General features: G+C 41.9%; 1 protein-coding gene across 2 annotated transcripts; it reads right to left on the reverse strand.

The window, feature by feature from the left end:
* Positions 1 to 1,836: 1,836 nt before the first annotated feature.
* Positions 1,837 to 23,051, reverse strand: LOC124013786 (CD99 antigen-like protein 2). 2 transcript variants are annotated; one of them, XM_046328307.1, is made up of 11 exons: positions 22,708 to 23,051; positions 18,762 to 18,830; positions 18,344 to 18,388; positions 14,734 to 14,853; positions 13,504 to 13,602; positions 11,840 to 11,920; positions 7,492 to 7,563; positions 7,179 to 7,223; positions 6,919 to 7,038; positions 6,681 to 6,746; positions 1,837 to 4,172 (listed from the first exon to the last, which is right to left on the reverse strand). In XM_046328307.1, the coding sequence occupies exons 1-11, from the start codon at positions 22,763 to 22,765 to the stop codon at positions 4,111 to 4,113; spliced, it is 837 nt and encodes a 278-aa protein (XP_046184263.1). In that variant the 5' UTR covers positions 22,766 to 23,051; the 3' UTR covers positions 1,837 to 4,110. The 2 variants fall into 2 exon arrangements, with proteins under 2 accessions (XP_046184263.1, XP_046184264.1); XM_046328308.1 differs by lacking the exon at positions 13,504 to 13,602 and having other exon boundaries at positions 22,708 to 23,049.
* Between the last annotated feature and the right edge of the window lie 2,389 nt (positions 23,052 to 25,440).

The raw sequence follows: 25,440 nt of genomic DNA on the forward strand, positions 1-25,440 counted from the left end.
CAATGCACACCTGAATCTGGGTGACAGAAGAGGAAAGTGTTAACTACGGTTCTCCAGTTACTCACTCACTGTCCCTTAGTTAAAGGCCCGGTGCTGTCAAAAACCTGATTTTTGTTTTATATATATTTCCACTGTAAGGTTAGAATAATACTGTGAAATTGTGAAAATTATGATAATGTCCTTTTAGTGTTTGAAAAGGCCTGCTGAAATTTCGGCCTGTTTTGGTGGGATGGAGTTTTGGCCTGCCTGGTGACATCAGTTTCCCCCTCCCCACTCAGACCACTCCCTGACAGTCCTACCAAGATTCTTGCTTGAGAAATTGCTAATTTAGTTTCCTTTTGACTATTTTAATTGAAACCAATCACAATAACTAGGTTTCCATCCAACCTTTTTATGTGCATAATAGTACATCAAATAAAAAATGTCTGTGATGGAAAATTTGTCGGTAAACTTTTCAAATGTCGACAAAACAAAATACGCTAGACAAGGTGGGATCGTTTTGTGTTTGTAAAATTAATTATGCAAGAAATGTTGGTGGAAATGCTTTAATGCGCAAATATTGATATAATAACCATCATATCGAAGTAAACTTGGGAGTCACACGATGACACATTGTGTGGTCCTCCCCCTACGACTCGTCGGGAAAGCATGCAGTTCATTGGGCTACAGATTAAATAAATTACGATGAACTTCACAGGGTGGTGAACGTGCACGGTGATGAGCTTGATGCTCCTTTCCAATAACTATAGAGGGTTTTATTCTGGCGACATGATCATCGATGATTGGCTGCCGTTTGTCCATAATAATCTCATCATGTAGGCTATACCCACAAAGTATTCTGCAAACTAATGGCTCGAGCGCACATGCCAATACCAGAGTGGGCACGCGCTATATAATGCAATTGTTTTGGCGCGAAACCCATCAGTAGAGTTGAAAATGCGATGGAAACCCATTTACAGGAACTTGTATGTCTTTATTCGGTACATGGGAATTTAACCGCAAAAAGGTATGTTCATGTGCACTACGTCATCACACACAGCCTTTCATCTGCAACACGTCAAATTGGTGGAAACACATCTCTGGTGGGAAAATGTGCATAATGTTTTCATGTGGATTTTAGCATACTGTATTTGCAAGAAAATCACCAATTGGATGGAAACCTAGCTAGTAAGGTCATTGTTAACCAGAAATGATTTGATATTGAGATCATGAACTGCTGCATTGGACCTTTTAACCTGTGTGAAATTGAATGTTTGGACAGTTCTATTGTCCTGTGTTGTATTCCGCAACACTACGGTCCATGTTAAAGGAAAGGAAAGGGGGGATGCCTAGTCAGTTGTACAACTGAATGCCTTGAACTGAAATGTGTCTTCGGGATATTCTGTCCGTATTTTTACACGGTTTTACAACAGTTCCTCCGAACTCAAATCTTTAACTTACCCATTATAAGTAAGATGATACAACTGATCCTGGTGCAGGTAGGGAGAATACTGGAACATCACAGAAGGAGTGGTTCTAGAGCTGCGTTTCCAAGGCAACAAGGGAGCCAAACAGAACAGGGTGCGGCACACAGTAGGACTACATCCCAAATCACATCCTCTTCCCTATATAGTAAGTGCACTACAAAGGGAATCGGGGGCCATTTTGGATCCGCCCTAAAAAGATTTTCATTTCTGGAATAAAAGTCACTTGGAAACAAACGTTCTTCTATATCTAAAAGAAATGTTAAATACGTTGAGCTAAGAAGTTAAGACAGAACCCACTCTAGGGGTTTAGTGTAGAAAGAGTGGGGGTGGCAATTATTTTCTCGCAAAAACACACTTCGGAACGAGTGTATAGATCATCAGGTCACACTGTAATATCAAGGAATATGCTCATACAACAAGTACTAGTAAAAACACAGAAACACCGCAATTTACAAGCTTCACTTTCACTACTAGTCTCCTAACCAGGATTGGGGCCAATTCCATTTCAATTAAGTAAATTCAAGGGAGTGATTTCAAATCCCAATTCATGAACTGAAATGTGCCATTGTTTTTCAGTTAAGGATTTTTATGAATTCTTGTGCATTTTCTCAATTCTTGAAATGAAATTTGAAATCACTTCCTGAATTGACCCCAATCATCCTAACAAGCAACTGACTGCAGCACAGCAACACCTAGTATGAAGACTACCCAAAGAACCTAAGACTAACTAACTATGCTTTCATATTAGCAAAGAGCTAAATCTGAAGGACTTCAGAAGTCTATACATAGCCATAAATGACTTTGTTACAAAAACAAACTTCCATTTTCTATATTACCACTGGGCGCGTTACAGACTGTCTACATTGCAGACGCCTTCCAGATCCCACAATGCTTGGATAAGACTTTAACACACCAGCTAACCACATTATGATATAGCAACCTTATGCCTGACCGCCAAGTTGATGATGTGGCACGCAACTATTGGTTGATGCCCTGGAATATCTGCAACATCTACAATGTAGTTGGCCTGGAACGCGACCATTATGTTACTTCAATATCAAGAGGTTTTAAAGTTCAACTAGGCTTCGATTTCACATTGACTTAACTTTCTCTAGCACTGGCATTATCTCAATAAGACCAAATAGATATACAACGTACAAAGAGTAGTATTATTATCTTCATCACAAACACGTTTCCACACAAGTAGACTTAAAGGCTACGCTACAATATCCATACTAGCGTACTACTTTGAATGCTAGGACCTCATACACTGGCTCGTTCCCTAAGGCTACATTTACACAGGCTTCCCAATTCTGATCTTTTGCCACTAATTGGTATTTTGACTAATCAGATCAGATATTTTGTCAATAATTGGGCAAAATATCAGAATTGGACTGACAGTATAAACGCAACTTAAGTAGTGTGCTAGTGTGTATATTGGAACAGAGCCTTTGTGTACCCTCCGATGTCCATACTGGAATACTACTTAGAACGCTAGGACCCAATACACTGGTTCATACCCTACTGGTTCGTTCCCTAAGTAGTATGCTATTAAGGATATTGGAAAAGAGACTATTTTCTCTTCAGTGTCTTTAAAAAGCGCAAATTATATGATGGACAATAAAGCAGCAGCTCTGGGGGTTAGTAGGTAACAAACACGTTTTTCAAATTGCTTCATTTTTTTTCCCATCCTCAAATCAACACTATAAAAATGCTAGCATTACAATGAGTGACAAGGACGTGCCTAAAAAAGCACAAACAGGCTGTGGCATCGAGGTTATAAAAATGCAGCTTTTAGACATGAACCTGTGTAAGTAACCACTGCAAAAAACGCTTTGTGTCTTTCGGACAAGACGAGTATATACAATGAAGGTAGAAATGGTACAAAATCACACGGGGGGATATACGTACAACCAATTGAATTCAACCAATTCAACTAATATTGAAGGCAATTCGACAGATAGAAAGTGCAGGTCGGATATCAATCGACGTTTGATTTCTAGCATCAACAGTTGAACAGTTCAAATTACTTCTTCTTTTTTATATGCCAAAGCAAACAAATCCACACCGATCATAGGGCTTGTGTCGATTAGATACGCTATTTGATTGGATAAACAGAGTTACGGGACAAGTATGTGGGCTACACTATGTCCTATACTATCTCTTCAGGAAATACCGAGATGGAAGCCTGGTCCGAGATCTGTATGTGTTTTAGTTTAGCAAGTCCTCTGACTATCATTGTCAAACTCAAACTGATCCGGGATCAGGTTAACATCTCCTACATAATCATATAGGAAACAGGCATATTAGTGGTATTCAAAACAGTTCAAATAAATTAAAATGATATTTACACATAGTTTGGCAGGGGTAGGTCTACAGAGGTCGGCAAACTGCCCTCCATGTTGTGTCACAATGACATTCTGACCTTAGAATGTCATGCAAGTTGGCGGCGTCAACATGGCCGCCAATGGAACGTTACATTACAAACAGAGTCTGCCGATCTCTGTATAGCCAGGTATAAGGGGGGAGACTATCATTCAAAAGTGGTGTGTGTGTGTGTGTCAGGTGGAGAGAGATATTCCATAAGGTCGGAGCGGGTAAGTGTGTGTCGGAGCGGGTAAGTGTGGGGGGCGGGGGGGGGGTGTTAGACAGCGTTCTCCTCACTAGGGGGCTCAGCATTGGGGGGCTCCAGAAGAGTCTGTTGAACTGTTGGTGAAAGAGAGGAGACATGAAACTGATGGTTATAATCCTGATCACAAACTGCAACTTGTTTTTTTTTTCATATGTACACTACCGTTCAAAAGTTTGGGGTCATTTATTTAAATATACTTGTTTTTGAAAGAAAAGCAAAAAAAATAGTCCATTAAAATGACATCAAATTGATCCGAAATACAGTGTAGATATTGTTAATGTCGTAAATAACTATTGTAGCTGAAACCGGCAGATTTTATATGGAATATCTGCATAGGTGTACAGAGGCCCATTATCAGCAACCATCACTCCTGTTTTCCAATGGCACGTTGTGTTAGCTAATCCAAGTTTATCATTTTAAAAGGCTAATTGATCATTAGAAAACCCTTTTGCAATTATGTTAGCACAGCTGAAAACTGTGGTGCTTATTAAAGAAGCAATAAAACTGGCCTTCTTTAGACTAGTTGAGTATCTGGAGCATCAGCATTTGTGGGTTTGATTACAGGCTCAAAATGGCCAGAAACAAAGAACTTTCTTCTGAAACCAGCTATTCTTCTTCTGAGAAATGAAGGCCATTCCATTTGAGAAAATGCCAAGAAACTGAAGATCTCGTACAACTCTGTGTACTATTCCCTTCACAGAACAGCACAAACTGTCTCTAACCAGAATGGGAAAAGGACTGGGAGGCCAAGTACATTAGAGTGTCTAGATTGAGAAACAAACGCCTCACAAGTCCTCAACTGGCAGCTTCCTTAAAAAGTACCCGCAAAACACCAGTCTCAACATTAACAGGCGACTCCGGGATGCTGGCACCCTAGGAAGAGCTCCTCTGTTCTGTGTCTGTCTTCTTTTGCCCATCTTAATCTTTTATTTTTATTGGCCAGTCTGAGATATGGCTTTTTCTTTGCAACTCTGACTAGAAGGCCAGCATCCCGGAGTCGCCTCTTCACTGTTGACAACCCCTCGCTTAACCCAGAAGCCAGCTGCACCAACGTGTCGGAGGAAACACTATTGAACTTGCAGGCGCCCGGCCGGCCACAAGGATTGGCTAGAGTGTGATGAGCCAAGTAAAGCCCCCCCTAACCCGGACATCGCCCTATGAGACTTCCGGTCACGGGGATCCTACCCCAGGCTGTAGTGATGCCGCAACACTGCGATGCAGTGCCTTAGACCGCTGTGCCAAACGGTAGGCCCCACAAACGGAAACTTCTAAAGCTTAATAATAATGCCTTCATAAACCTTTTACAACCACAACCAGCCCTATGACAATTTTCAATTGAAGGTCATTTTATCTAGTCTAATCTACTTCATTTGAAGTTAAGTAAAATAGGCTGCAGATTGTCCAAACACAAAGATCACTTCTTCTCATGGATTCCATCATAAGAAAGGTGTTGGTCATATATGGTATAAGTTCCGAAAACGAAAACCATTCCCTCACTTTTCTTTTGTCTCCTTCTCTCACCAGATTGGAGACACCCCAGAGTATTGAGTTACAAAAAACAAAAAAACAGTTCCTCCCCCTCCATCTCCCTCCCACTTCCTCCCTCTCCTTCCCTCCCCATCTCCCTGACAGACCCTTTTAACTGGAGAGAATACGGTTTCATATTTCACTCTCGTGTCAACCAACAACACCGCAAAACTATCAATACTCACCAGCGAGTGAGCAATGCATCATTGGGTGAGTCAGTGAAACTGAATAGCATTTTTAGGACTATAATTTCATCCTCATATTGTAGCCTACAATATGTGTCTCCACACACGTAGGCCTATGCTGTTGATGGATTTAAGGTCGTTTTTATTGATCTCAGTTCGTCAGCGTCAAAGTAGCCTGTCATTTCCATCATTTGTGGGGTATTAAAAAAGATTCTGCCAAAGTCTCCAGTCATGTAAAATGATGTAGAATTGCATGAAATACATTTATAAAAGACCACATTTTCCCCCGGACCCTAGGCTACTACAATGTTCCCCATGTGTGCAACTTCTGTAAGTGCCTCTACTCTACTGCTTTGAGTCACTATGCAAATGTGATGATATGCATGAAATGCTTTATTAGAAAGGTGATTTTTTTTTCCCTCATGTGTTCCGGTACCTCAGAGCTCCCCAGGTCACCCCCCTCTCGCGCTCACTTTTTGATCCGGCACCTCCCGATTTACGAATGAAACAATGCCCGTCCCACTTGCGTTAGAAGTTAAGAACGAGAAAGTAGTACATAGAAATAATGGCGCTCAAATTGAAAATCATTCCACTAAATAATGAGGATTTCTATCAGCCTAATCAAGGTGTCGATTACATCTCACATTCCAGAGTTCGAACTTGTAATCAAGGCTGCATGGGATTTCTCGTAATGCCACTCCGTGCAGCCAATGGCAATGTCCGCTTTAGGTATAATGCCAGAGGAGCCGCTCGTGGATTTGTCAGCTCTAACGCAGTTCCACCTCTGACACCGCAAAAACAACTGCTATGCAAATGTGGGCTAAAGCGGATCTGATTGAATTAGAGCTCTAGCTCTCTATGGGTGGTTACCTTGTGGTTCTGTGGCCACCACAGCGTCCGGGTTATCAGTCTTCACCAGGTCTGCATTCAGGCTCTCTGTGATGGGAGGAGACAACAGTCTGAGATCATCTCACGTCTAGATTTATTATAATTAATCATTATTATAATGAATTCTAGATGATTATAATTCATTCATAATAAAGATTCATGTATTATTATCTCTAGATTATAGATTATAAGAGGACAATTATCCCAGCTGGTCACGTACGTTGTATGCTGAAGCAGAACTTCTTCTTCTGGTAGGAGATGTAGCTTGTAACCGCGCCAACCAGCGCCACGCCAACGGCACTGACGATCCCCGCGATGGTTCCGGTCTCCGCCATGGTGTCTGGAACGAAGGGAGAACACAGAGAGGTATAATCCATAATCAACCATCAATATAAGACCACGGCCATGTAAATCTTTTTTTTTTTTTCATAGAAATATTGTTGTTGTTGTCAACCAATATTGCTGTTGTTGTCATCATACCATAGTTGTTGTCATCAGCAGTGGATGGGCCACCATTGCGTCCACCTACATGGACAAATTTGAAAGATGTACTGCGAGGTAGTCTATCGCGTTATTTATTAGCGTGCATTCATGTGCAACCAATGACAATAAATATGCAGTATTTACATCGTGTAAATAAGAGAATCTTAACAAACCAGATGTAAATATATATTTTTTTGTATCTTCAATAATCCATCATAAGAAATACAAGCAAGTCTGAACACAGAAGTCTGTCCTTTAAGCTCGTTTAAAAAAAAATTAGCTCATCATTTCCCAAATCTGAGATCATTACCTTTCCCTTTGTCGGGGTTATAGGTGTTGTCTTTTCCAACGTCAAACAGATCATCGTCCGAGAAGGAGCCACCTAAAATGCGGGATATAGGATTACATTAACTGGCAACCCTAACCTGACACACCAGGCTCCCAGCCAGGGACGGTCCCCATACAAACAACGCCAATGTCTCCAAAGGAAGGTCATCGAGAGAGAGGACAAAGTTCAGCAGACGAGGAGTCAATCACAGTGCTGGTTGCCAGATTTCACCCGGGCAGGAAAAAGAGAAGATTAGCCTTTGACAAGACCCAGCCGGAGTGAAACTACAGCCACCATCCCCATGCAAGTTGCCAGATATTATGACCACATTGGCAGGAAATCGGAAGTGGTGCCTTTTTGAGGATGTGGGTTTTGGATATAGACCATCAGTCCTGCTTTCTTGCGCAGTACACCCACAGTACAAACTTGCCAAGAGGAAGCTTTTAGTAGAGTATGTGTTAAATACATCCAAACACAGTACCCATCCAAACACAGTACACACGCTCAGTGTGTGCCCAGTCGATAACTCCCCAGTAGGCCTTGTTAATGGTGTGAGAGAGAAATCGGGGGGATAGAGAGATGGATAAATGGAGATGGAGAGGCAGAAAGTAAGAGAGAGACAGGGAGAGATAAAGAGAGAGACAGGCATACAAGATAGAGAGAGTGACATAAAGACAGGACAGATATAGTCGATAATAAAGAGAGGAATGAGGTTAAATTGAACTAGGTATTATCCAAGAAGGTATTATCCAAAAAGCTAGTACCCAGCCCAGTAGACAAGAGGCAGGACAGGCACAGTAGGGTTTAGTTTGGTCAGGTAGACCATGTTGGTTAGGGTAGGTCAGGCAGGGTTCTTACCCCCATTCCCCCCCTCTGTTGTTGGAAGCTCCGGCACCCTTGCCCCCGCCTCCGATACCTTTATCTGACGAGCAGATGACACCACATCAACCTTCTGTATACTAATACTATAATAATACTACTGCTCTACTATATTACCACTATACTGTACTTCCAATTTGTAAGTCGCTCTGGATAAGAGCGTCTGCTAAATGACTTAAATGTAAATGTACTATTACTAATTTACAGTACTATAGCCCACACACCATCAACCCCCTGGTACTAAACTGTTACTACCACTAATACTACTATTTCTGGTGTCTAGAACATTACTGCTATTGTACAGCTATACTATGACTATACTACTTAATACTACACTACAACATTAAAGGCAATGTTTGTTTCTTTACAGAGAACTCACTCACGGTAAACGCTGCATATGTTCAATCGGAAATTACCTGTAAATGTCAATTGCACTATAATCCGCGATTCGGATTGAATCGAGGCCTAGTAAATACCATACTACTTCGCAGGACCATGCGATAGCATCTGCAAATCTGCGTACGCGAACAATAAACCTGGATTTGAACTGGGACGGCGTTATGGGCGGGTCTTAGGGGACCTGGTCGGACTTACCGTACCTCCTCGCCGTCCAAATAAAAGATAGAATATTGATCATTTATTTAACCGAGACGCGCGCCAACAGAAAGATGGCGTGCGTCCAAAATAATTCTAGCATCCGAACAGTGCACTCGCCAACTTTCCTTCAATCTGCAAGTGTCTGAATCAGCGCCCCTCTGTGTTACTATATGTATACAAACAAAGACGTGGAATGGGTTCGCACTCAAAAATATGTCGCATAAAGCTTACTTCAATATTCCATATTTACTGCATCAAGGGTTGGCGTTACACTGATGTTTCGGCTTTACAGCCTTCTCCGGTGTGTGGGTCCAATTTTCTTTCATTCAAAACAGCATTTGTTCTAATGAAACTACAAAGTATACCAGTTATTATTGAAGGAGACTGGTTAGTCACTTTTAATGTCTCATTTCCACATACCAATATTCCAAATGACGGCGGTATGGAGGCCCTCAAATTCTTCCTCTCGCTTAAGCGAGGTGTCGACAAATTACATCATTGAGCTTGCAACAACTAGTGCAAAGAAAACCTAAAAAAAAACATTATTTGATAAATATGACTATCTACAGACATTTGGAACAGCAATGGGAACTCCATTAGGGCCATTAACTATGCAAATCCATTTATGGGGTAATTCTAATTGGATTTTATTGATGAAAATAATCCTTACAAAGATCGTGTTAAATATTGGACCAGATATATAGACGATTGCTTTATGATCTGGTCGGGTTACGAAATTAAATTACATTTCTTAACTACATTAACTCTGGAGTACAATCAATCTCATTCACTATGTAAAATAACATTAACTCTATACATTTCTTAGATGTACTTGATACAAAGAAGGGACAATCTCTTAACTACTACATTTTACAGAAAATACTATATCGACAGTTGATAGTTATCACCCTCTCCCTCTAAAAAGAGGTTTACCAGTAAGCCAACTTCATAGACTGTGACACAAACGAAGAATATGATAGACAATCAAATTCTCTTCTTGAGCGTTTCCACGTGAGGGGATACCCGATTCCTGGCTTGATTAAGCTCCAAAACAAGTTCAAAGCTTGAACAGAAGCCAGTTACTTAATAAATCCCCACAAAAAGATGAAACTGTTTCCCGTAAACTATATACTTACTTTCAATGATAGCCGTAATGGCATAAGGTCTATTGTCAATTAACACTGGTACATTATCATCAGACTCCTCTTTAAATTCTGCTTTTTAGAATCTACCTCGCCTATAAACGACCAAGAAATCTATCAAACATATTGGTTAAAAACAGATGTGGTCAGAGAGAGAAAAGGGGCATTCATAAAAGGATGCTTCCCCCTGTAGATCTTCCCATGTACCTCTTGTAGCAACATAAGGAAATGTTCCAACTTTGTATGCCCTCAGACTTCTAGGACCCATTAAATAAAGTCACGTTTAACTTGCACGACTAAAGACGTGATGTATATGTTACAGTGTTCTTGCAATTAGATGTATATTGGAAAAACATCCCGCGTCTTGAAAAAGTACCTCTTGGAGAACATACATCCACTATTAGACGTCAAGATACCACCTCGCCAGTTACGAAACACTTTATAAAACAACACCATTTTATTAAATGAATTGCGTTGCGTCGGGATCGAAAAAGCTAATCCACCACGTAGAGGAGGTGACTATGACAACAAATTACTCCAAAACGAAGCCATGTGGATGTATACATTCAATTCTATCTCTCCACGCGATTTAAACGAATAATTTGATTTCATCTCCTTCCTATATGCCACATTTAGACTGTTAAACAAGAACTGTTCATATCAGATTTTGCATTCATGAGTTCATGAGTTGGCCCGACATATTTATGAACGGCTTTGTCTGATGTCCTTTGTGGTAGGCTATCTAATGAATTGATGTGAAGTATTTAGGTGAGTGGACACCTGGGGGCGATTGATTTGTGAGTTGCCCGTGCCCGCTTCCATATCCTAGAATGTTGTATCTCTTTGTGACTCATTTGTATGCAGGTAGACCAGAAAAGCGATATCCTTGATTGGCAGATGAATGCAACCTCTGATTTGAAGCACCTGCTGCACAGCTGTTGATCTTTGCAAATGCTGTTTTGAATGACATCAAATTGGACCTACACACTGAAGAAGGCTGCAAAGCTGAAACATCTGTGTACGCTATCCCTTGATGCAGTAAAAATATATATTTAAAAAATATATATATATATATTTTTTGTGTGTGTGATTTTTTTTATAGGGAACCCATTACACCTCTTTGTTTGTCTAAATTCCCGGGTTTACGCACCAGCCAAGCTTCTGGGAGAACGCGATGGTTCTGGGAGAACGCAATGGTTCTATTTTGATTAGTTACTATATGTAGCCCATGTATCTGATGCTGTCTGGCCAGAAAGAGTACAACAGGTCAGACAGCATCAGATACATGGGCTTTTCGCTACACCCGCAATAGCATCTGCTAAACACGTGTATGTGACCACATTTGATTTGATGAACATATAGTAAGGCAGAGGGGGCGCTGTTTCGCTCGATCGAATGCTTTCTCGGGTGAGATGGTTTCAGCTACTTATTTCGTAAGAATGTGCGAAGATAACCTACTTTTTTAAAGTGATTTCTTTGACAATCAGATGAAAACATCATGACTGGATGTGTTCATGCCAAGCTCATTCACACATAGGAGGTCCTATGAAAAAGCGCGCCCCCCTCTGGAAATCAAATGCCCGTCCAACTGATTCGTTCTGTTGCCCTGCACCATAACTATTGCAAACCCCAACTATAAGTATGTCATATACAAATAAATTAACAAAATATACAAAACACTTAAATAGACAAATAATAAAATAATAGGTAACCTGCTTGTCCCTTGTTCTTGTCCTTCCCTCCAATGTCGTTTTTGGGGTCCAGAGCATCACTCAGGTCAAACTCATCACCTGCTGCAGGGAAAGGTCACAGGTCAAAAGTAGAGTTGCAAAATGACAGTAACTTTCCCAAAATACCCAAGTTTTCCAGAAATCCTCATCAGGAGGATTCTGGATTTCGCGCTTATTCTCTCCAACTGGGATTTCTGAAAAACCAGGAAATGTGGGGAAAATCTATCAAAGGTGAGCCTGAACAAACCCCTGCTACGATGCATTAGGGCATCTAGCGCACCTCAACCAAGAGGAAACCACTGCAGTAGTGACTTCTGCTAGCCTGGTCCAAGATCTGTTTGTGCTCTTGCCAATTCCATTGCTGTCATTGTCAAGCCAAACATGCACATAGGCTACAATTATGTCACAATATACCAAGCATTCTAGAAATAGAGCAATATACAACAAGCTGTTGTATATAACAAATAGACAAACTTACAATGACCACAAATAAGGACAACAAGACAATTTGGGATTGAATACATACTAAATAGGTCCAAAGGTCATTCAAAGGTCAAATTGTTGTTTGGTCACTTGGTTGCATTCCAGAATGTGTCAGTGTTCTATGACTCAAAAGCCCAACATCAAAACAAAGATACTGACTCAAAACACAATATTTACACACACAACAACATGTGTGACACCAGACAACAGACAAACTACAACAACATGAAAACAACATGGCGTGTGTGTCTATTGTGTGTCTACAAGGGTGTGCTATAGGAGAACAAGATGTAATTGATGCAGACAAGATACCACTATAATGTGTGTGACTATAGACATGGAGTGCGTTCCAATAATCTTCACTCGCATCCTTTCCTCATCTCCTCTCCCCCATTATAAGCCATTAGGAGTTGTCATCTGTCCAGTCCAATCAGACCAGTGTTCATGAGGCAAAGCAGAGACCAGGAACAAGGAAGCTAGTTTAGACCAGAGCCATTGATATTGTATAGAGATTTTGGCAAACTAGCCTCCATGTTGGATCCAAACATTCTATGCCATTAACCTTCTAATATGCATTCTAATTAGAATGGTGTCAAAATGGTGCCTATACCAATTCTACGATCTAAAACTGAGTTTGCCAAACTCTGTATATCTACACCTCTGTTTTAGACTGATCAGACATAGGCGTTGTCTTCCGACAAGAGGCCTACGTCACAAACAAGCAGAGCTTGTCTTTCGAACCCACAGTGCAGACGGGATGATGATGTGCAACAACGGGAATATACATGTATATTGACACTGATACATAGGCTGCATCTGAAATGGCACCCTGTTCCCCACATCTGGGCCTGGTCAAAAGTAGTGCGCTTATCTAGTGAACAGGGGGCCATTTAGGACACACCTGCAGATGTGAAAACGGACGGGAGGGTGGGATGGTGGTTCTAAGACCTGGGTTCAAAACGCTATTCAAAATCATTTGAAATACTTTACCTGTGCTTGTTTGAGCTCGCCTAGCTTAATGGACCAATAGAATAGTCCACTGCAAGCTCCCGCCCATATGGCACTTCATTAGGCTAGAGCAAACGCTAAAAGTATTTACGTTTTGAAGCATTTCAAATAGTATTTGAACCCACGTCTGTTCGTTAAGTGGTAGCGGTACCAACCAGGATGGGGCCTAGGTGGGTTACGGGGGCCCTTGGTGGCACGGGGGAGCAGGCCCGGGCGGAGGCTGGGCCCAAAGTCAAAATCAGCCTGGGTGTCATCTGTTAGTGTAGTGAGTGCTCAGGAATTAGTATAGCCTAGTTAGCGTTCAGTCTGGTTTAACAAGGCTTAATGCTAGGCTTAGGACTAGATTCAATCCAGAGAGTGGAAGATATGGCTATAGCGTGATTGGAATTTAAAGGCAATGTTTCTGCCTTCGCAGGGACTGCATTCAAAGTAAACGCTGCATATGTCCGGCTCAATCGGAAATCCCCTTTAAATGTAAATCACGAGATAACGCGGCTCTTCCACGCTCCGGATTGAATCTAGCCCTTCGTTTAAGTGGTGTTAGGACAAGTTCTGTACAGATCTGTTAGTGCTGTGATCACTCTAGGGATAGCTAGTAGGGTTAATGGAATCCCATACAGTACTATAGTAGAGGTGCTTGAGAGTTGTAGCGGATTTAGCTAGAGATGATCTGAGAATAGTATGGCGATTACAAATTTACATACATGTTAATACCACAACATCAGAGGAGGCTTGTGGGAGGAGCTATACGAGGACGGGCTCATTGTAATGGCTGGAATGGAATCAATGGAATGGTACCAAACATCAAACACACAAAAACAACATATCTGACTCTGTTCCATCTATTATATTCCAGCCTTTACATCGAGCCCGTCCTCCGATAGCTCATCCCACCAGCCCCTCTGCAAGGCCAAGACTGTGACTAACACATAAGGGACAGCCTTTTTCACCAGAGAGATACAGACAAGACATGTGTTGATGGTACCGTGCTATCTTATAGCAGTGGTTTCTCAAAACGGTTCGAGTGTAGTGATCCATCTGAAGCATTGTCCAGACTTTGTTGTCAATAGTTTACCCATCATCTGTTCCAGCTGACTCAAACCCGAGACTGCATTTTGCTTATAATCAATATCTATTGACAAGCAGTATTGGCTGACTCTACACGACTCTACTGCGGCCATTGCGTTTTTTTTAAGTACACCACCTGTCTTCTGCATAGCCTACTTGTGAGTCACTTAGCGTAAAAGCCTCTCCTAAACGAGAGACTTAATGCATGCGGGTTTAGTAAGCAGGCCGTTGCAGGGATTTCTCCATTCCCTTGTTAAGTGTAACGGGTCTGATTAGAAAGCCTGTATGTTATGACGGTTTCTTCCCTCATGTCTCACCTGGTTTGGGTTTGGGTTTGAGCGGGGCCTTGGTTGCTGGGACTTTAGGAGGAACCTTAGAAGGAGCCTTGGTGGTGGTAATCTTGTCGCCCTCTCCAAAGACATCTGACAGGTCCAGGTCTGAAGAACACAACATCAAAATGACCGAAGTCAGTACAGTCAAACCACGGCTAAATTGCATACACGTTAAGACAAAGCCCGTATATGACATACTTATTATTGCCTACCTGCTTCAGAGATGATTTGCTTGCTTTGTGCCCGTACACCTATAGGTCTTTGTCATTGGTCTAAATTTCCACTAGAAATTATTTTCATGCATGTGGTAAGTTGCCCTTTCGTACATACAGTGCCTTCAGAAAGTATTCACACAGAGATGAGCCATGGGACCAACTTCAGGGAGAAAACGGAATTAACAAAATACGCTTGTGGCTATACCACCCTGAACATGCCTGTTCAGGGTCGGGCCTGATTAGTTCTGGGAGAGACAAAAAGGAGAAGAAAAAGTACGTATTCACACCACTTAACTTTTTCACATTTTGTTGTGTTAAAGCCTGGATTTTAAAATGAATTGAATTGATTTTTTTTGTTGTCACCGACTGGCCCGCACACAAAACTCCAAAATGTCAAAGTGGAATGATTTTTTTTAGACATCGTTATGGCAATCCTAAATACGTTCAGGAGTAAAAGTCTGCTTAACAAGTCACATAATAAGTTGCATGGACTCTGTGTGCAATAATAGTGTTTAACATGATTTTGGAATGACTACCTCATCTCAGTACCCCACACATACAATTATCTGTGAATTTCAAACACAGATTCAATCACAAAGGCCAGGGAGGTTTTCCAATGCCTCGCAAAGGGCACCTATTGGTAGATGAGTAAAAAATACATTTTAAAAAAGCATAGTGAAGTTATTAATTACACTTTGGATGGTGTAGCAATACATCCAGTCACTACAAAGATCCAGGTGTCCTTCCTAACTCAGTTGCCGGAGAGCAAGGAAACCACTCAGAGATTTCACCATGAGGACAATAGTGACTTTAAAACATTTACAGAGTTTAATGGCTGTGATAGGAGAAAACTGAGGATGGATCAACAACATTGTAGTTACTCCACAATACTCACCTAGATGACAGAGTGAAAAGAATGAAGCGTGTCCAGAATAAAAATATTAAAAAACATACATCCTGTTTGCAATAAGGCACTAAAGTAAAATTGAAATTAACTTTATGTCCTGAATACGCAGGGAGACAAATTCACTTTTCAGCAGGACGATAACCTAAAACACAAGGTCAAATATACACTGGAGTTGCTTACCAAGACGATGTTGAATGTTCCTGAGTAGCCTAGTTACAGTTTTGACCTAAATCAACTTAAAAATTGGCTGCCTAGCAATGATCAATAACCAACTTGACAAAGCTTGAAGAATTTCTTTGAAGAAAAATGTGCAAATATTGTACAATCCAGGTGTGCAAAGCTCTTAAGACTTACCCAGAATGACTCACAGCTGTAATCGCTGCCAAAGGTGATTCTAACATGTATTGACTCAAGGTTGTGAATACCTAAGTAAATTAGATATGTCTGTATTCAATTTCAATAAATTTGCTAATATTTCTAAAAACATGTTTTCACTTTGTCATTGTGGGGTATTGTGTGTAGATGGTTGAGAAAATATATATATTTAATCCATTTTGAATTCAGGCTGTAACACAACAAACTGTGGAATAAGTCAAAGGGTATGAATACTTCTGAAGGCACTGTAGCTACAGTAGAGATTAAAGGTATTTTTAAATATATGGATTCAAAGTACATATTGGCATGTTTAAACCATAGATTATTGTGATTACTAAGAAGTGGTATGTGTTAATTGTAACGGTGGGCCAGGGTGCTGGGGATCAAAAGTGCCAGTGCAAGGGAGTAGTCCAGGAGGTGTCGTATGCTGAGACAGTGAAGAAAGTAGAGGAAGAGGGGTCAAGGGGTCAAGGGGAAAGATCCTGAGAGGATCCGTGTAAGTAAGTGGATCTGTGCCAGCAAAGAGGGATAGGCCAACAAGTGATAGATCCTTCAGTAAGATTGGCTTCTTAGCATTCATAGCAATGGTTATCAACTGTACTGCAGGGATGGTACGAGAATTTTTTTTTTTTTCCACATTTTCCCTTTCGCCTTTTTTAAATGTCTTTATTTTATTTTGTGGCGCAAATTATAATGTGTTTATCCAAGTCTAGTTGGTGGCGGTAATGCAACATCTATGGATGCCAACTGCCGTAAAACCTCATAGAAGAAGAAGTTTAGATGAGAAGGCATCGGCCAGCTTGTCACATTTACGTGTCAGAATTGTGTATTAGCCCCTATCCTTTGGGGTGACCTATGGTTTTAAAAGGTTTTTAGAAGAATTAACAGCCAGTGATAGTGGCCCTCGAGCAGATACGGTCCTGAGGATGCAGACCAGCAGCAGAGGAGGTCAACTAACCACAGTGGTGCAAGTGTTCCGTTGGAGGAGAGTCCAGGATGGGCAGGAGTAGATGGTTGCTCAGCCCCCGAGGAGAGCAGCGGAGCTTGGAATAGGAGCAGCAGGGAACAACCCTTATTTGGTTGGGGTAAATGTTTTCTGCTACTGCCTGGAGAGAGCGCCGGTTCAGGTGTATTTCATTCAGTATGCACAACAGCAAGGTGAAGGTTGGACAGTAATTCAGTCAAGGTGAACTCAATGGCAACTACACGGGCGGCTGTTTCTCTTCCTGTCTCACTGACTCAAGCTTTGTGAAACTGGACAAGGGGGAGGAAATGTGAGGGAGAGCCGTAAGACTAAGAACTAAATGACTCTTTTTAAACATATGGATTCAAAGTGTGTATTGACATCGTGCAATGTTATTTATGCTCTGTATAAATTCATTCATTTAATCCATTAACCCGCGCTTTCTATCACTGGCAACCTTTTCTGTTGTATTGCACTGCTCATTGGTACAGGTGCCTGCAATGTGTAACCAGGGCTTGTGTTTTCTGGAGAAGGTGTCTCCTGACTGTGAGAGAGCCATTTGTTTTAGCCAGCAGTCATGTGCGTTTACTTAGTAACGACCCTGAGACACTACAGCCACCGGGCGTCCGCCATTGCCATCAACCATCAAGGGAATTCTTCCTTTGAACTCATTGAAGGCTGCTGTAAAACAACGCTGTGTTGCAGGTAGAATGTCACATTGAGGCGGCGCTGAGGGCAAAGCAACGCCACATCTATAGTGGAGCGGAAGTGGAAATCAGCTGTTTTTAAAAAAGTACCTTTAGGACTATTTCTCAGTTCGTCTTTTATGCCTTATAGATGACAAGGTATCAGCACATCACACACAGTATCTGTATTAGGCTGATATAGGGAGAATTGGAAGTAGATGCTGCTTATTCTAATATTATAACCTTGTATAATCATTAGCACTACATCTTTGTTAGTAGTCTTTCAAGTGGTCAATACCAGCTTAAATGCATGTCAATTTAATAAATGGTCATAAATTAGGAGCATTGTGCTTACTCATGTAAGCCCAGTATCTACGGTACAGGCAGATATAATCAATAACAGAGAAAGCCCATATCTAGATGAATCAGTGAATCTGGGATCGTTTACCTGCTCCCGATGGAACCGGTTTGGGTTTCGGTGTGGCTGCTGCTGCTGAGGAAAAGAGAAGAGGACGATGTTACACAGAATGTACAGCTTCGTCCTCAAACGCGGGACATCGGGTTTAGAAAAAATCATTCAGTCAGTTCAGGAAGTAAACTGACATTTCAAATGCATTTCTCCTCAATGCTTCTGTGTGAGAAACAATTGGAATTTCAGTTTACTTCCTGAACTGACTGAATGGAAATGGAATAGACCCAAACCCTGATAGAAAAACATTGTCAACCGAAGGCGTTGTTCGTGACTTTCGCCGTAATAAATGTATGATTCCAGAGACCGAAAGCATGAATCCAGGTTTTGCCAGAAATAGAAATAGACAGCAACAAGTCTAAAGCATATGAATACTGTATTGTCTTTCTGTACTTACGCGCTTTAGTGACATCGCCATCATCCAAGGCATCAGACAGGTCAAAGTCACCAAACTCCTGGGACAGGACTGCAATACAGGAAGGGTGGAAGGAAGGGAGGGAGAAGCGCGGAGGGTTTTTACACAATCCGTTGCGGAGAAAAGGACAGGAACTTTGCTCTAGTCACCCTGTACATGTGACCATTAAACAATCGGAATCAAATATTTTGCTACCCCAAGTCGCCACATCAGTGATTCTGCTACTAAATCTACACCAATGCGTTACAATCTTTCCATACGACAGCCATAATGATGCGGTATATAACATGTGCACAACACATTAGTTCTGAGTGCAGCAACACTACCAACCAGACCTGGGTTCAAATACTATTTGAAATCTCTCAAACACATTGAGCGGTTGCACTAGCCTGCCTGGAGTGCCAGACGAGGCAGGGTTTTAACAAGTAAGTTCAATAGTGGAAATGATTTCAAATAGCATTTGAACCCAGGTCTGCAGCCAACCCATCTTTCTTTGCAGTGTAGTGAAGGATGCATTGCGTTCTGTCAGATCTGGATATCAACTGAGATGGCCGGCTCTGGTCAAAAGTAGTACACTTGAAAGGTAATAGGGTGTTAATTTGCGACACAACCCCATGACAGACTCCAATGCATTCCTCCTGCACATGGGACAGAATAGCTATTGTGTCCATGTAGTGACACACACACATCTTTTTTTCAAAAATGTCTAGCTACATTGAGTGATCATGAAAGATCTCAAAAAGCCCATAAGGGGTTTTGCCCCCCAACAAAATAATTTGGGACATTTTCAATCAGGGCAGATACAATCTGTGTATCTCATTATCATCAGACGGGTCAAAGGTTATCTCTAGCAGGGCTAAGTGGAAATAGGAGGAAGCTGTCCCTCTACTGTTCTAAGGTCTGTTCCTAATTGTGCACCCTAATGGTGCTGGGTTAAGCTTCAGGGAAAAATAAGATGATCCTAGATCTGTGTCTACAGCAATTTATGTAATGATCGTTATGAAACTGCTGCATTTCCTGTGTTTATTAGTGAAATTCATTAGGTGGCACATTAGCATAAGGTAGCATCCTGTTTCTAATCATATCTGTAAGGGTCAGAGAGCAGCATTCTACACTGGTCTGAGAAGGGAAATATCCTAGCACACGCATGCACACACACACACATGCGCGCGCACACACACACACACACACACACACACACACACACACACACACACACACACACACACACACACACACACACACACACACACACACACACACACACACACACACACACACACACACACACACACACACACACATACACTGGTTTTGAGAGAGGAAGCAGAAACACAGACTCAGCTAACCCTACTAGCCAAGTACTGAAGGCTCAATCTTTAGACCAGGAATAATGTTGGTCAACCCAGAACTAAAGTCTTGTGTAATTTGTCAGCCGCTGGATTAAGTTCGAGGTCTGTACTGTATGTGCTACACCCTCTCTCGTTGCAAGTCGCAGCCTCTCTCCTCCCCTTCCGAAATTAGAAAGATGCTTAGCTCCAAGAACACAGAGTAGCCACACTTGCCTAGTTACACACACTCACATGCATGCAATGCACACACACTCACGCAAACACACAGACACTGCTGCCCTCTCCCTGTCCCTTCTGAGATTTGGCAGGCAACTTGTGGGTGACACTGGCTAGTAACTCTAAAAATAGATTCAAGGCTAAGAAGACCACTATCTATGTGACTGTGTGACTGCAGGCCAGGCTGGGTCGCCATGCACCTCTGCAGCACAGCCATGGTTCAATTATTAATGGGGCCCTAACTAATAATATGACTTTCATTATTGCAATTTATTAGCTATGGCTATTGCTAATAGTATGCTATAACATAGCTTTTAGTCTGCATAGTATTCATCTCTATTTCTATTGCTACGCTATCATTATTTATAGGACTTATAGCTATGTAGGCTATCTCCCACCCGGGGTGTAAGGATATTGGTCCAGCCCTGCTATAGAGGGAAAAAAAGCCATTTGAAATGATGTAGATTGTCGTAGGAATTCTGTGTGTGCGGATTCCATACGAGCTTGGTGACGACCTCAGAAGCAACCACGTGACTTCTGACCATCGCTCTCTTACTCGTGCGACGCGATCGTGCGTATATGTTCTTCAAGCGCCGATGAAGGATTGTCCAGCGAACGCAATCGTTTGACCTCGGCTGCTATTTGAAGAACACCCCCCCCCCCCACACGTGAATCTTGCTTGTAACAACTAGTTACTTTCTACATCCTAGACATCAACAGTCATCTCTATACCATAGCAGTTAATTAGATATCATTTCTCAGGTCAACGCTGAATTCACAATACGAACGGTTGTCTATAGAGACCTGTTTGGATCCCCAGCTGGTGTGTAACAAAGTGAATAAATAATCGATTCCTCTGTTCATTGACGAACACCACATGGCTCTGTCTCGCTGCGGGTCTAGGGGGTTGATCTTATTACTCTTCATTAGGCCAAAAAAGAAAGCTGGCACACACGCAGGTGTGCTCGTGCACATACACCCCTCTCCGTCTCCACAGATCCACCGCACACACCCTTCCTCTCCTCCTCCACAGACACGCACACACAACCCAAACAGCTCTCTTTTTCTCTCTGTCACACACACACACCCATCATCTCCCTCTCCCGAAGAAAATACTGCAGCTAAGGTTATGCCCCCCTCCTTTCCTCCCTCTCTTCCCCCTCCTTCATCCCCTCATCCCACAATCCAAACCCCTCTAGCTAAAAATTAGCCAAGTACGCACTAATCTGTGAAGGGTGGCAGAGCTGGCAGACTGAACTTTAAACATGCAGGGGTTTGTCCCAAATGGCACCCTATCCCTACATAGCATAGAGTACCATTTGGGACAGAACATTCAGATCATTAATGCAGTAATAATCTGAATAGAACAGAATAGGACTTGAGGACTCGACAGGTCTCATTGTCTCACAATGACACGCTCAGTGTGTGTGTGTGTGTGTGTGCGTGCGTATGCGCGTGCGCGTGCCTGCGTCTGTGTGGAGGGAGGACATTGGCACCCTCGAGGTTTGAACCTGCACCTGCCATGATGGAGAGAACGAAAGACACTCCACTCACTGAACGAGACCGTAGCTCCTTAGCTCACAATCTAACCATTCAATCAAAAACCATGCTGTCTTGTGAGTGTATCCTAACTGCCTAAGGGATCCACCAAAAATGTTAACTGGACTATCAATTACTTTCAGACAATCATCATCAATAGCTCATTTGCATATCTCTTTATTTAATTCATCCATCGTTAGTGATAAACAAAGACAATTTTACCCTTTAAAAATCCATCCATATTACCCCCAGAATAACGCCTATATCAAGCCTGAATATTAGTTCTTATTGTCTTGCCTGTAAGATGAATTCTATTGATCATGCTGACTGTTATGTGACTAGACTGCAACGAAATCAGCATCTCGGGGAACGTTTTTCCACCCCACATCTTCAAATAAAGCTTCCTCTTGTTTGATTAATTCGAATATTCACATCGACAAAAGCCTGATTAGAACGTGATTAATTTGGGTCCTGGAATCAAACATATGGAACATTAGTTCGCAGCCAGACTGGCTGGTCAATATGGCTCTAAATCCAAACCAGACTAACGTAGCAGGCTACATACAGGCATGACTGGGTAGTTAGGCTAAAACATATGTTAGACCGCAACGCGTAACTATGCAATAACCCTGTCTCGATCGTACGCTAATGAACTATGCAGCGGCGAGTTACTGCTGCCCGTGTACCGTTATTCTCTTTAGAATAAAGAAATTGGGCCTACTGGTTACAAACAACAGACCGAGGCAACAAAAAACTGATGAACTATGCAATAGCGTGAACTGCAACAAAGAAGAGAGAGAGGGGTTGGACGAAACGCTTACCTTTCACAGCAAGCAGCGAGACCACCAGAAAGATCGACCATGCCGAAAATGTGCCCATGTTTGAAATTCGTCCGTCCGGTGTTGTATCGACACTGGTTCTGAAGCGAGTGATACAATAACTTTACACTGTAACCATAAATCGACGTATATTTTATCCGTGAGTCTGGTTGCTGCAGTCTAACAGTTTTTTGTTAGTTTGATCTCCAATTTTTTTTTTTGTTGTTGGCGGCACCCGTGCGACAGTGGCAAACAGTTTGCTGCAACTGAACCCAAAATTCTGCAGTGCGAATATGGCCCTGTGCGCTGGTGGAGAAACGACGGGGTGGTAGGTTGGCGCAGCAGCACAAGCTACAGCGTGGTGGAATCATACGTTACAACGGCGGCGTAGGGCGGTTCCTTTCGGTTATTACAGATGCAGACAGACACACATACACCGTGGTGATTTAAATCCCGTTATTTTCTATTCCAATGGTGTAAATGCCTATGATTGTGCCATATTACATATTCAGGAATCGCGTGTAGGCTTGTTTTTTTTAGTGAGGGTGTGTAATAGACTATGCATGATGTTGAACTTTCATTCGCCTAAAGCTATTACAGAGGCAGACAGACGCACACACACACAAATGCAGGCAGACAGACACACAGACACAGTGGTGATTTCAATTCCGTATCTTATTTCCTATTTTAATGTCGAAAAAGGCCTATAATAGTTCCATATAGCATATTCTGGAAAGGCCTGTAGGCTAGGTTTTTAGTGAGGTTGTGTAGGCTAATAGAGAATTATTTATGATCTTAAACTTTAATTTGCATCCAGCTTTTACAGAGGCAGACAGACAGACAGACAGACAGACAGACAGACAGACAGACAGACAGACAGACAGACAGACAGACAGACAGACAGACAGACAGACAGACAGACAGACAGACAGACAGACAGACAGACAGACAGACAGACAGACAGACAGACAGACAGACAGACAGACAGACAGACAGACAGACAGACAGACAGACAGGCAGGCAGGCAGGCAGGCAGGCAGGCAGACACATTGGTGGTGACATAAATTCCCTTTCCAATGGCGAAAAAAAGTTGATGATAGTGCCATATTGCATGTTCAGGAATGGCCTCTAGCTTGGTTTTAAATGGTGTGTAATAGACACTGCATGATGTAGAAGTTGAATTTGCCCTAAAGCTAGACTACAGCTGCTGAATGATGTAGAAGTTGTATTACTCTACAGACTACACTGCTGAATGATGTAGAAGTTGTATTACTCTACAGACTACACTGCTGCAGGATGTAGAAGTTGAATTACTCTACAGACTACACTGCTGCAGGATGTAGAAGTTGTATTACTCTACAGACTACACTGCTGAATGATGTATAAGTTGTATTACTCTACAGACTACACTGCTGAATGATGTAGAAGTTGAATTACTCTACAGACTACACTGCTGCAGGATGTAGAAGTTGTATTACTCTACAGACTACAGCTGCTGAATGATGTAGAAGTTGTATTACTCTACAGACTACACTGCTGCAGGATGTAGAAGTTGAATTACTCTACAGACTACACTGCTGCAGGATGTAGAAGTTGAATTACTCTACAGACTACACTGCTGCAGGATGTAGAAGTTGGGTTACTCTACAGACTACAGATGCTGAATGATGTAGAAGTTGAATTACTCTACAGACTACAGCTGCTGAATGATGTAGAAGTTGAATTACTCTACAGACTACAGCTGCTGAATGATGTAGAAGTTGAATTACCCTACAGACTACAGCTGCTGAATGATGTAGAAGTTGAATTACTCTACAGACTACAGCTGCTGAATGATGTAGAAGTTGAATTACTCTACAGACTACAGCTGCTGAATGATGTAGAAGTTGAATTACTCTACAGACTACAGCTGCTGAATGATGTAGAAATTGAATTACTCTACAGACTACAGCTGCTGAATGATGTAGAAGTTGAATTACCCTACAGACTACACTGCTGAATGATGTAGAAGTTGTATTACCCTACAGACTACAGCTGCTGAATGATGTAGAAGTTGTATTACTCTACAGACTACATTGCTGCAGGATGTAAAAGTTGAATTACCCTATAGACTACACTGCTGAATGATGTAGAAGTTGTATTTCCCTACAGACTACACTGCTGCAGGATGTAGAAGTTGAATTACTCTACAGACTACAGCTGCTGAATGATGTAGAAGTTGAATTACCCTACAGGCTACAGCTGCTGAATGATGTAGAAGTTTAATTACCCTACAGGCTCCAGCTGCTGAATGATGTAGAAGTTGATTTACTCTACAGACTACAGCTGCTGAATGATGTAGAAGTTGAATTACCCTACAGACTACAGCTGCTGAATGATGTAGAAGTTGAATTACCCTACATACTACAGCTGCTGCAGGATGTAGAAGTTGAATTACTCTACAGACTACACTGCTGCAGGATGTAGAAGTTGATTTACCCTATAGACTACAGCTGCTGAATTATGTAAAAGTTGAATACCCTACAGACTACAGCTGCGGAATTATATAGACGTTGTTTTACTCTACAGACTACACTGCTGCAGGATGTAGAAGTTAAATTACCCTGTAGACTACAGCTGCTGCAGGATGTAGAAAATGAATTACCCTACAGACAACACTGCTGCAGGATGTAGAATTTGAATTACCCTACAGACTACAGCTGCTGAATTACTCTACAGACTACAGATGCTGAATGA

The sequence above is a fragment of the Oncorhynchus gorbuscha genome, linkage group LG25, assembly GCF_021184085.1.
Source record: "Oncorhynchus gorbuscha isolate QuinsamMale2020 ecotype Even-year linkage group LG25, OgorEven_v1.0, whole genome shotgun sequence".
Classification (NCBI taxonomy): Eukaryota; Metazoa; Chordata; class Actinopteri; order Salmoniformes; family Salmonidae; genus Oncorhynchus; species Oncorhynchus gorbuscha.

Bases quoted from the DNA above. Each gene is read 5' to 3' on its own strand.
- LOC124013786 (XM_046328307.1), bottom strand. From the start codon at position 22,765: ATGGGCACATTTTCGGCATGGTCGATCTTTCTGGTGGTCTCGCTGCTT. The intron at 18,389-18,761 runs GTAAGTACAGAA...TCTTTTCCTCAG, and splicing joins TGGCGATGTCACTAAAGCGC to CAGCAGCAGCCACACCGAAA. The intron at 6,747-6,918 runs GTACGTGACCAG...CTCCCATCACAG, and splicing joins GTTCTGCTTCAGCATACAAC to AGAGCCTGAATGCAGACCTG.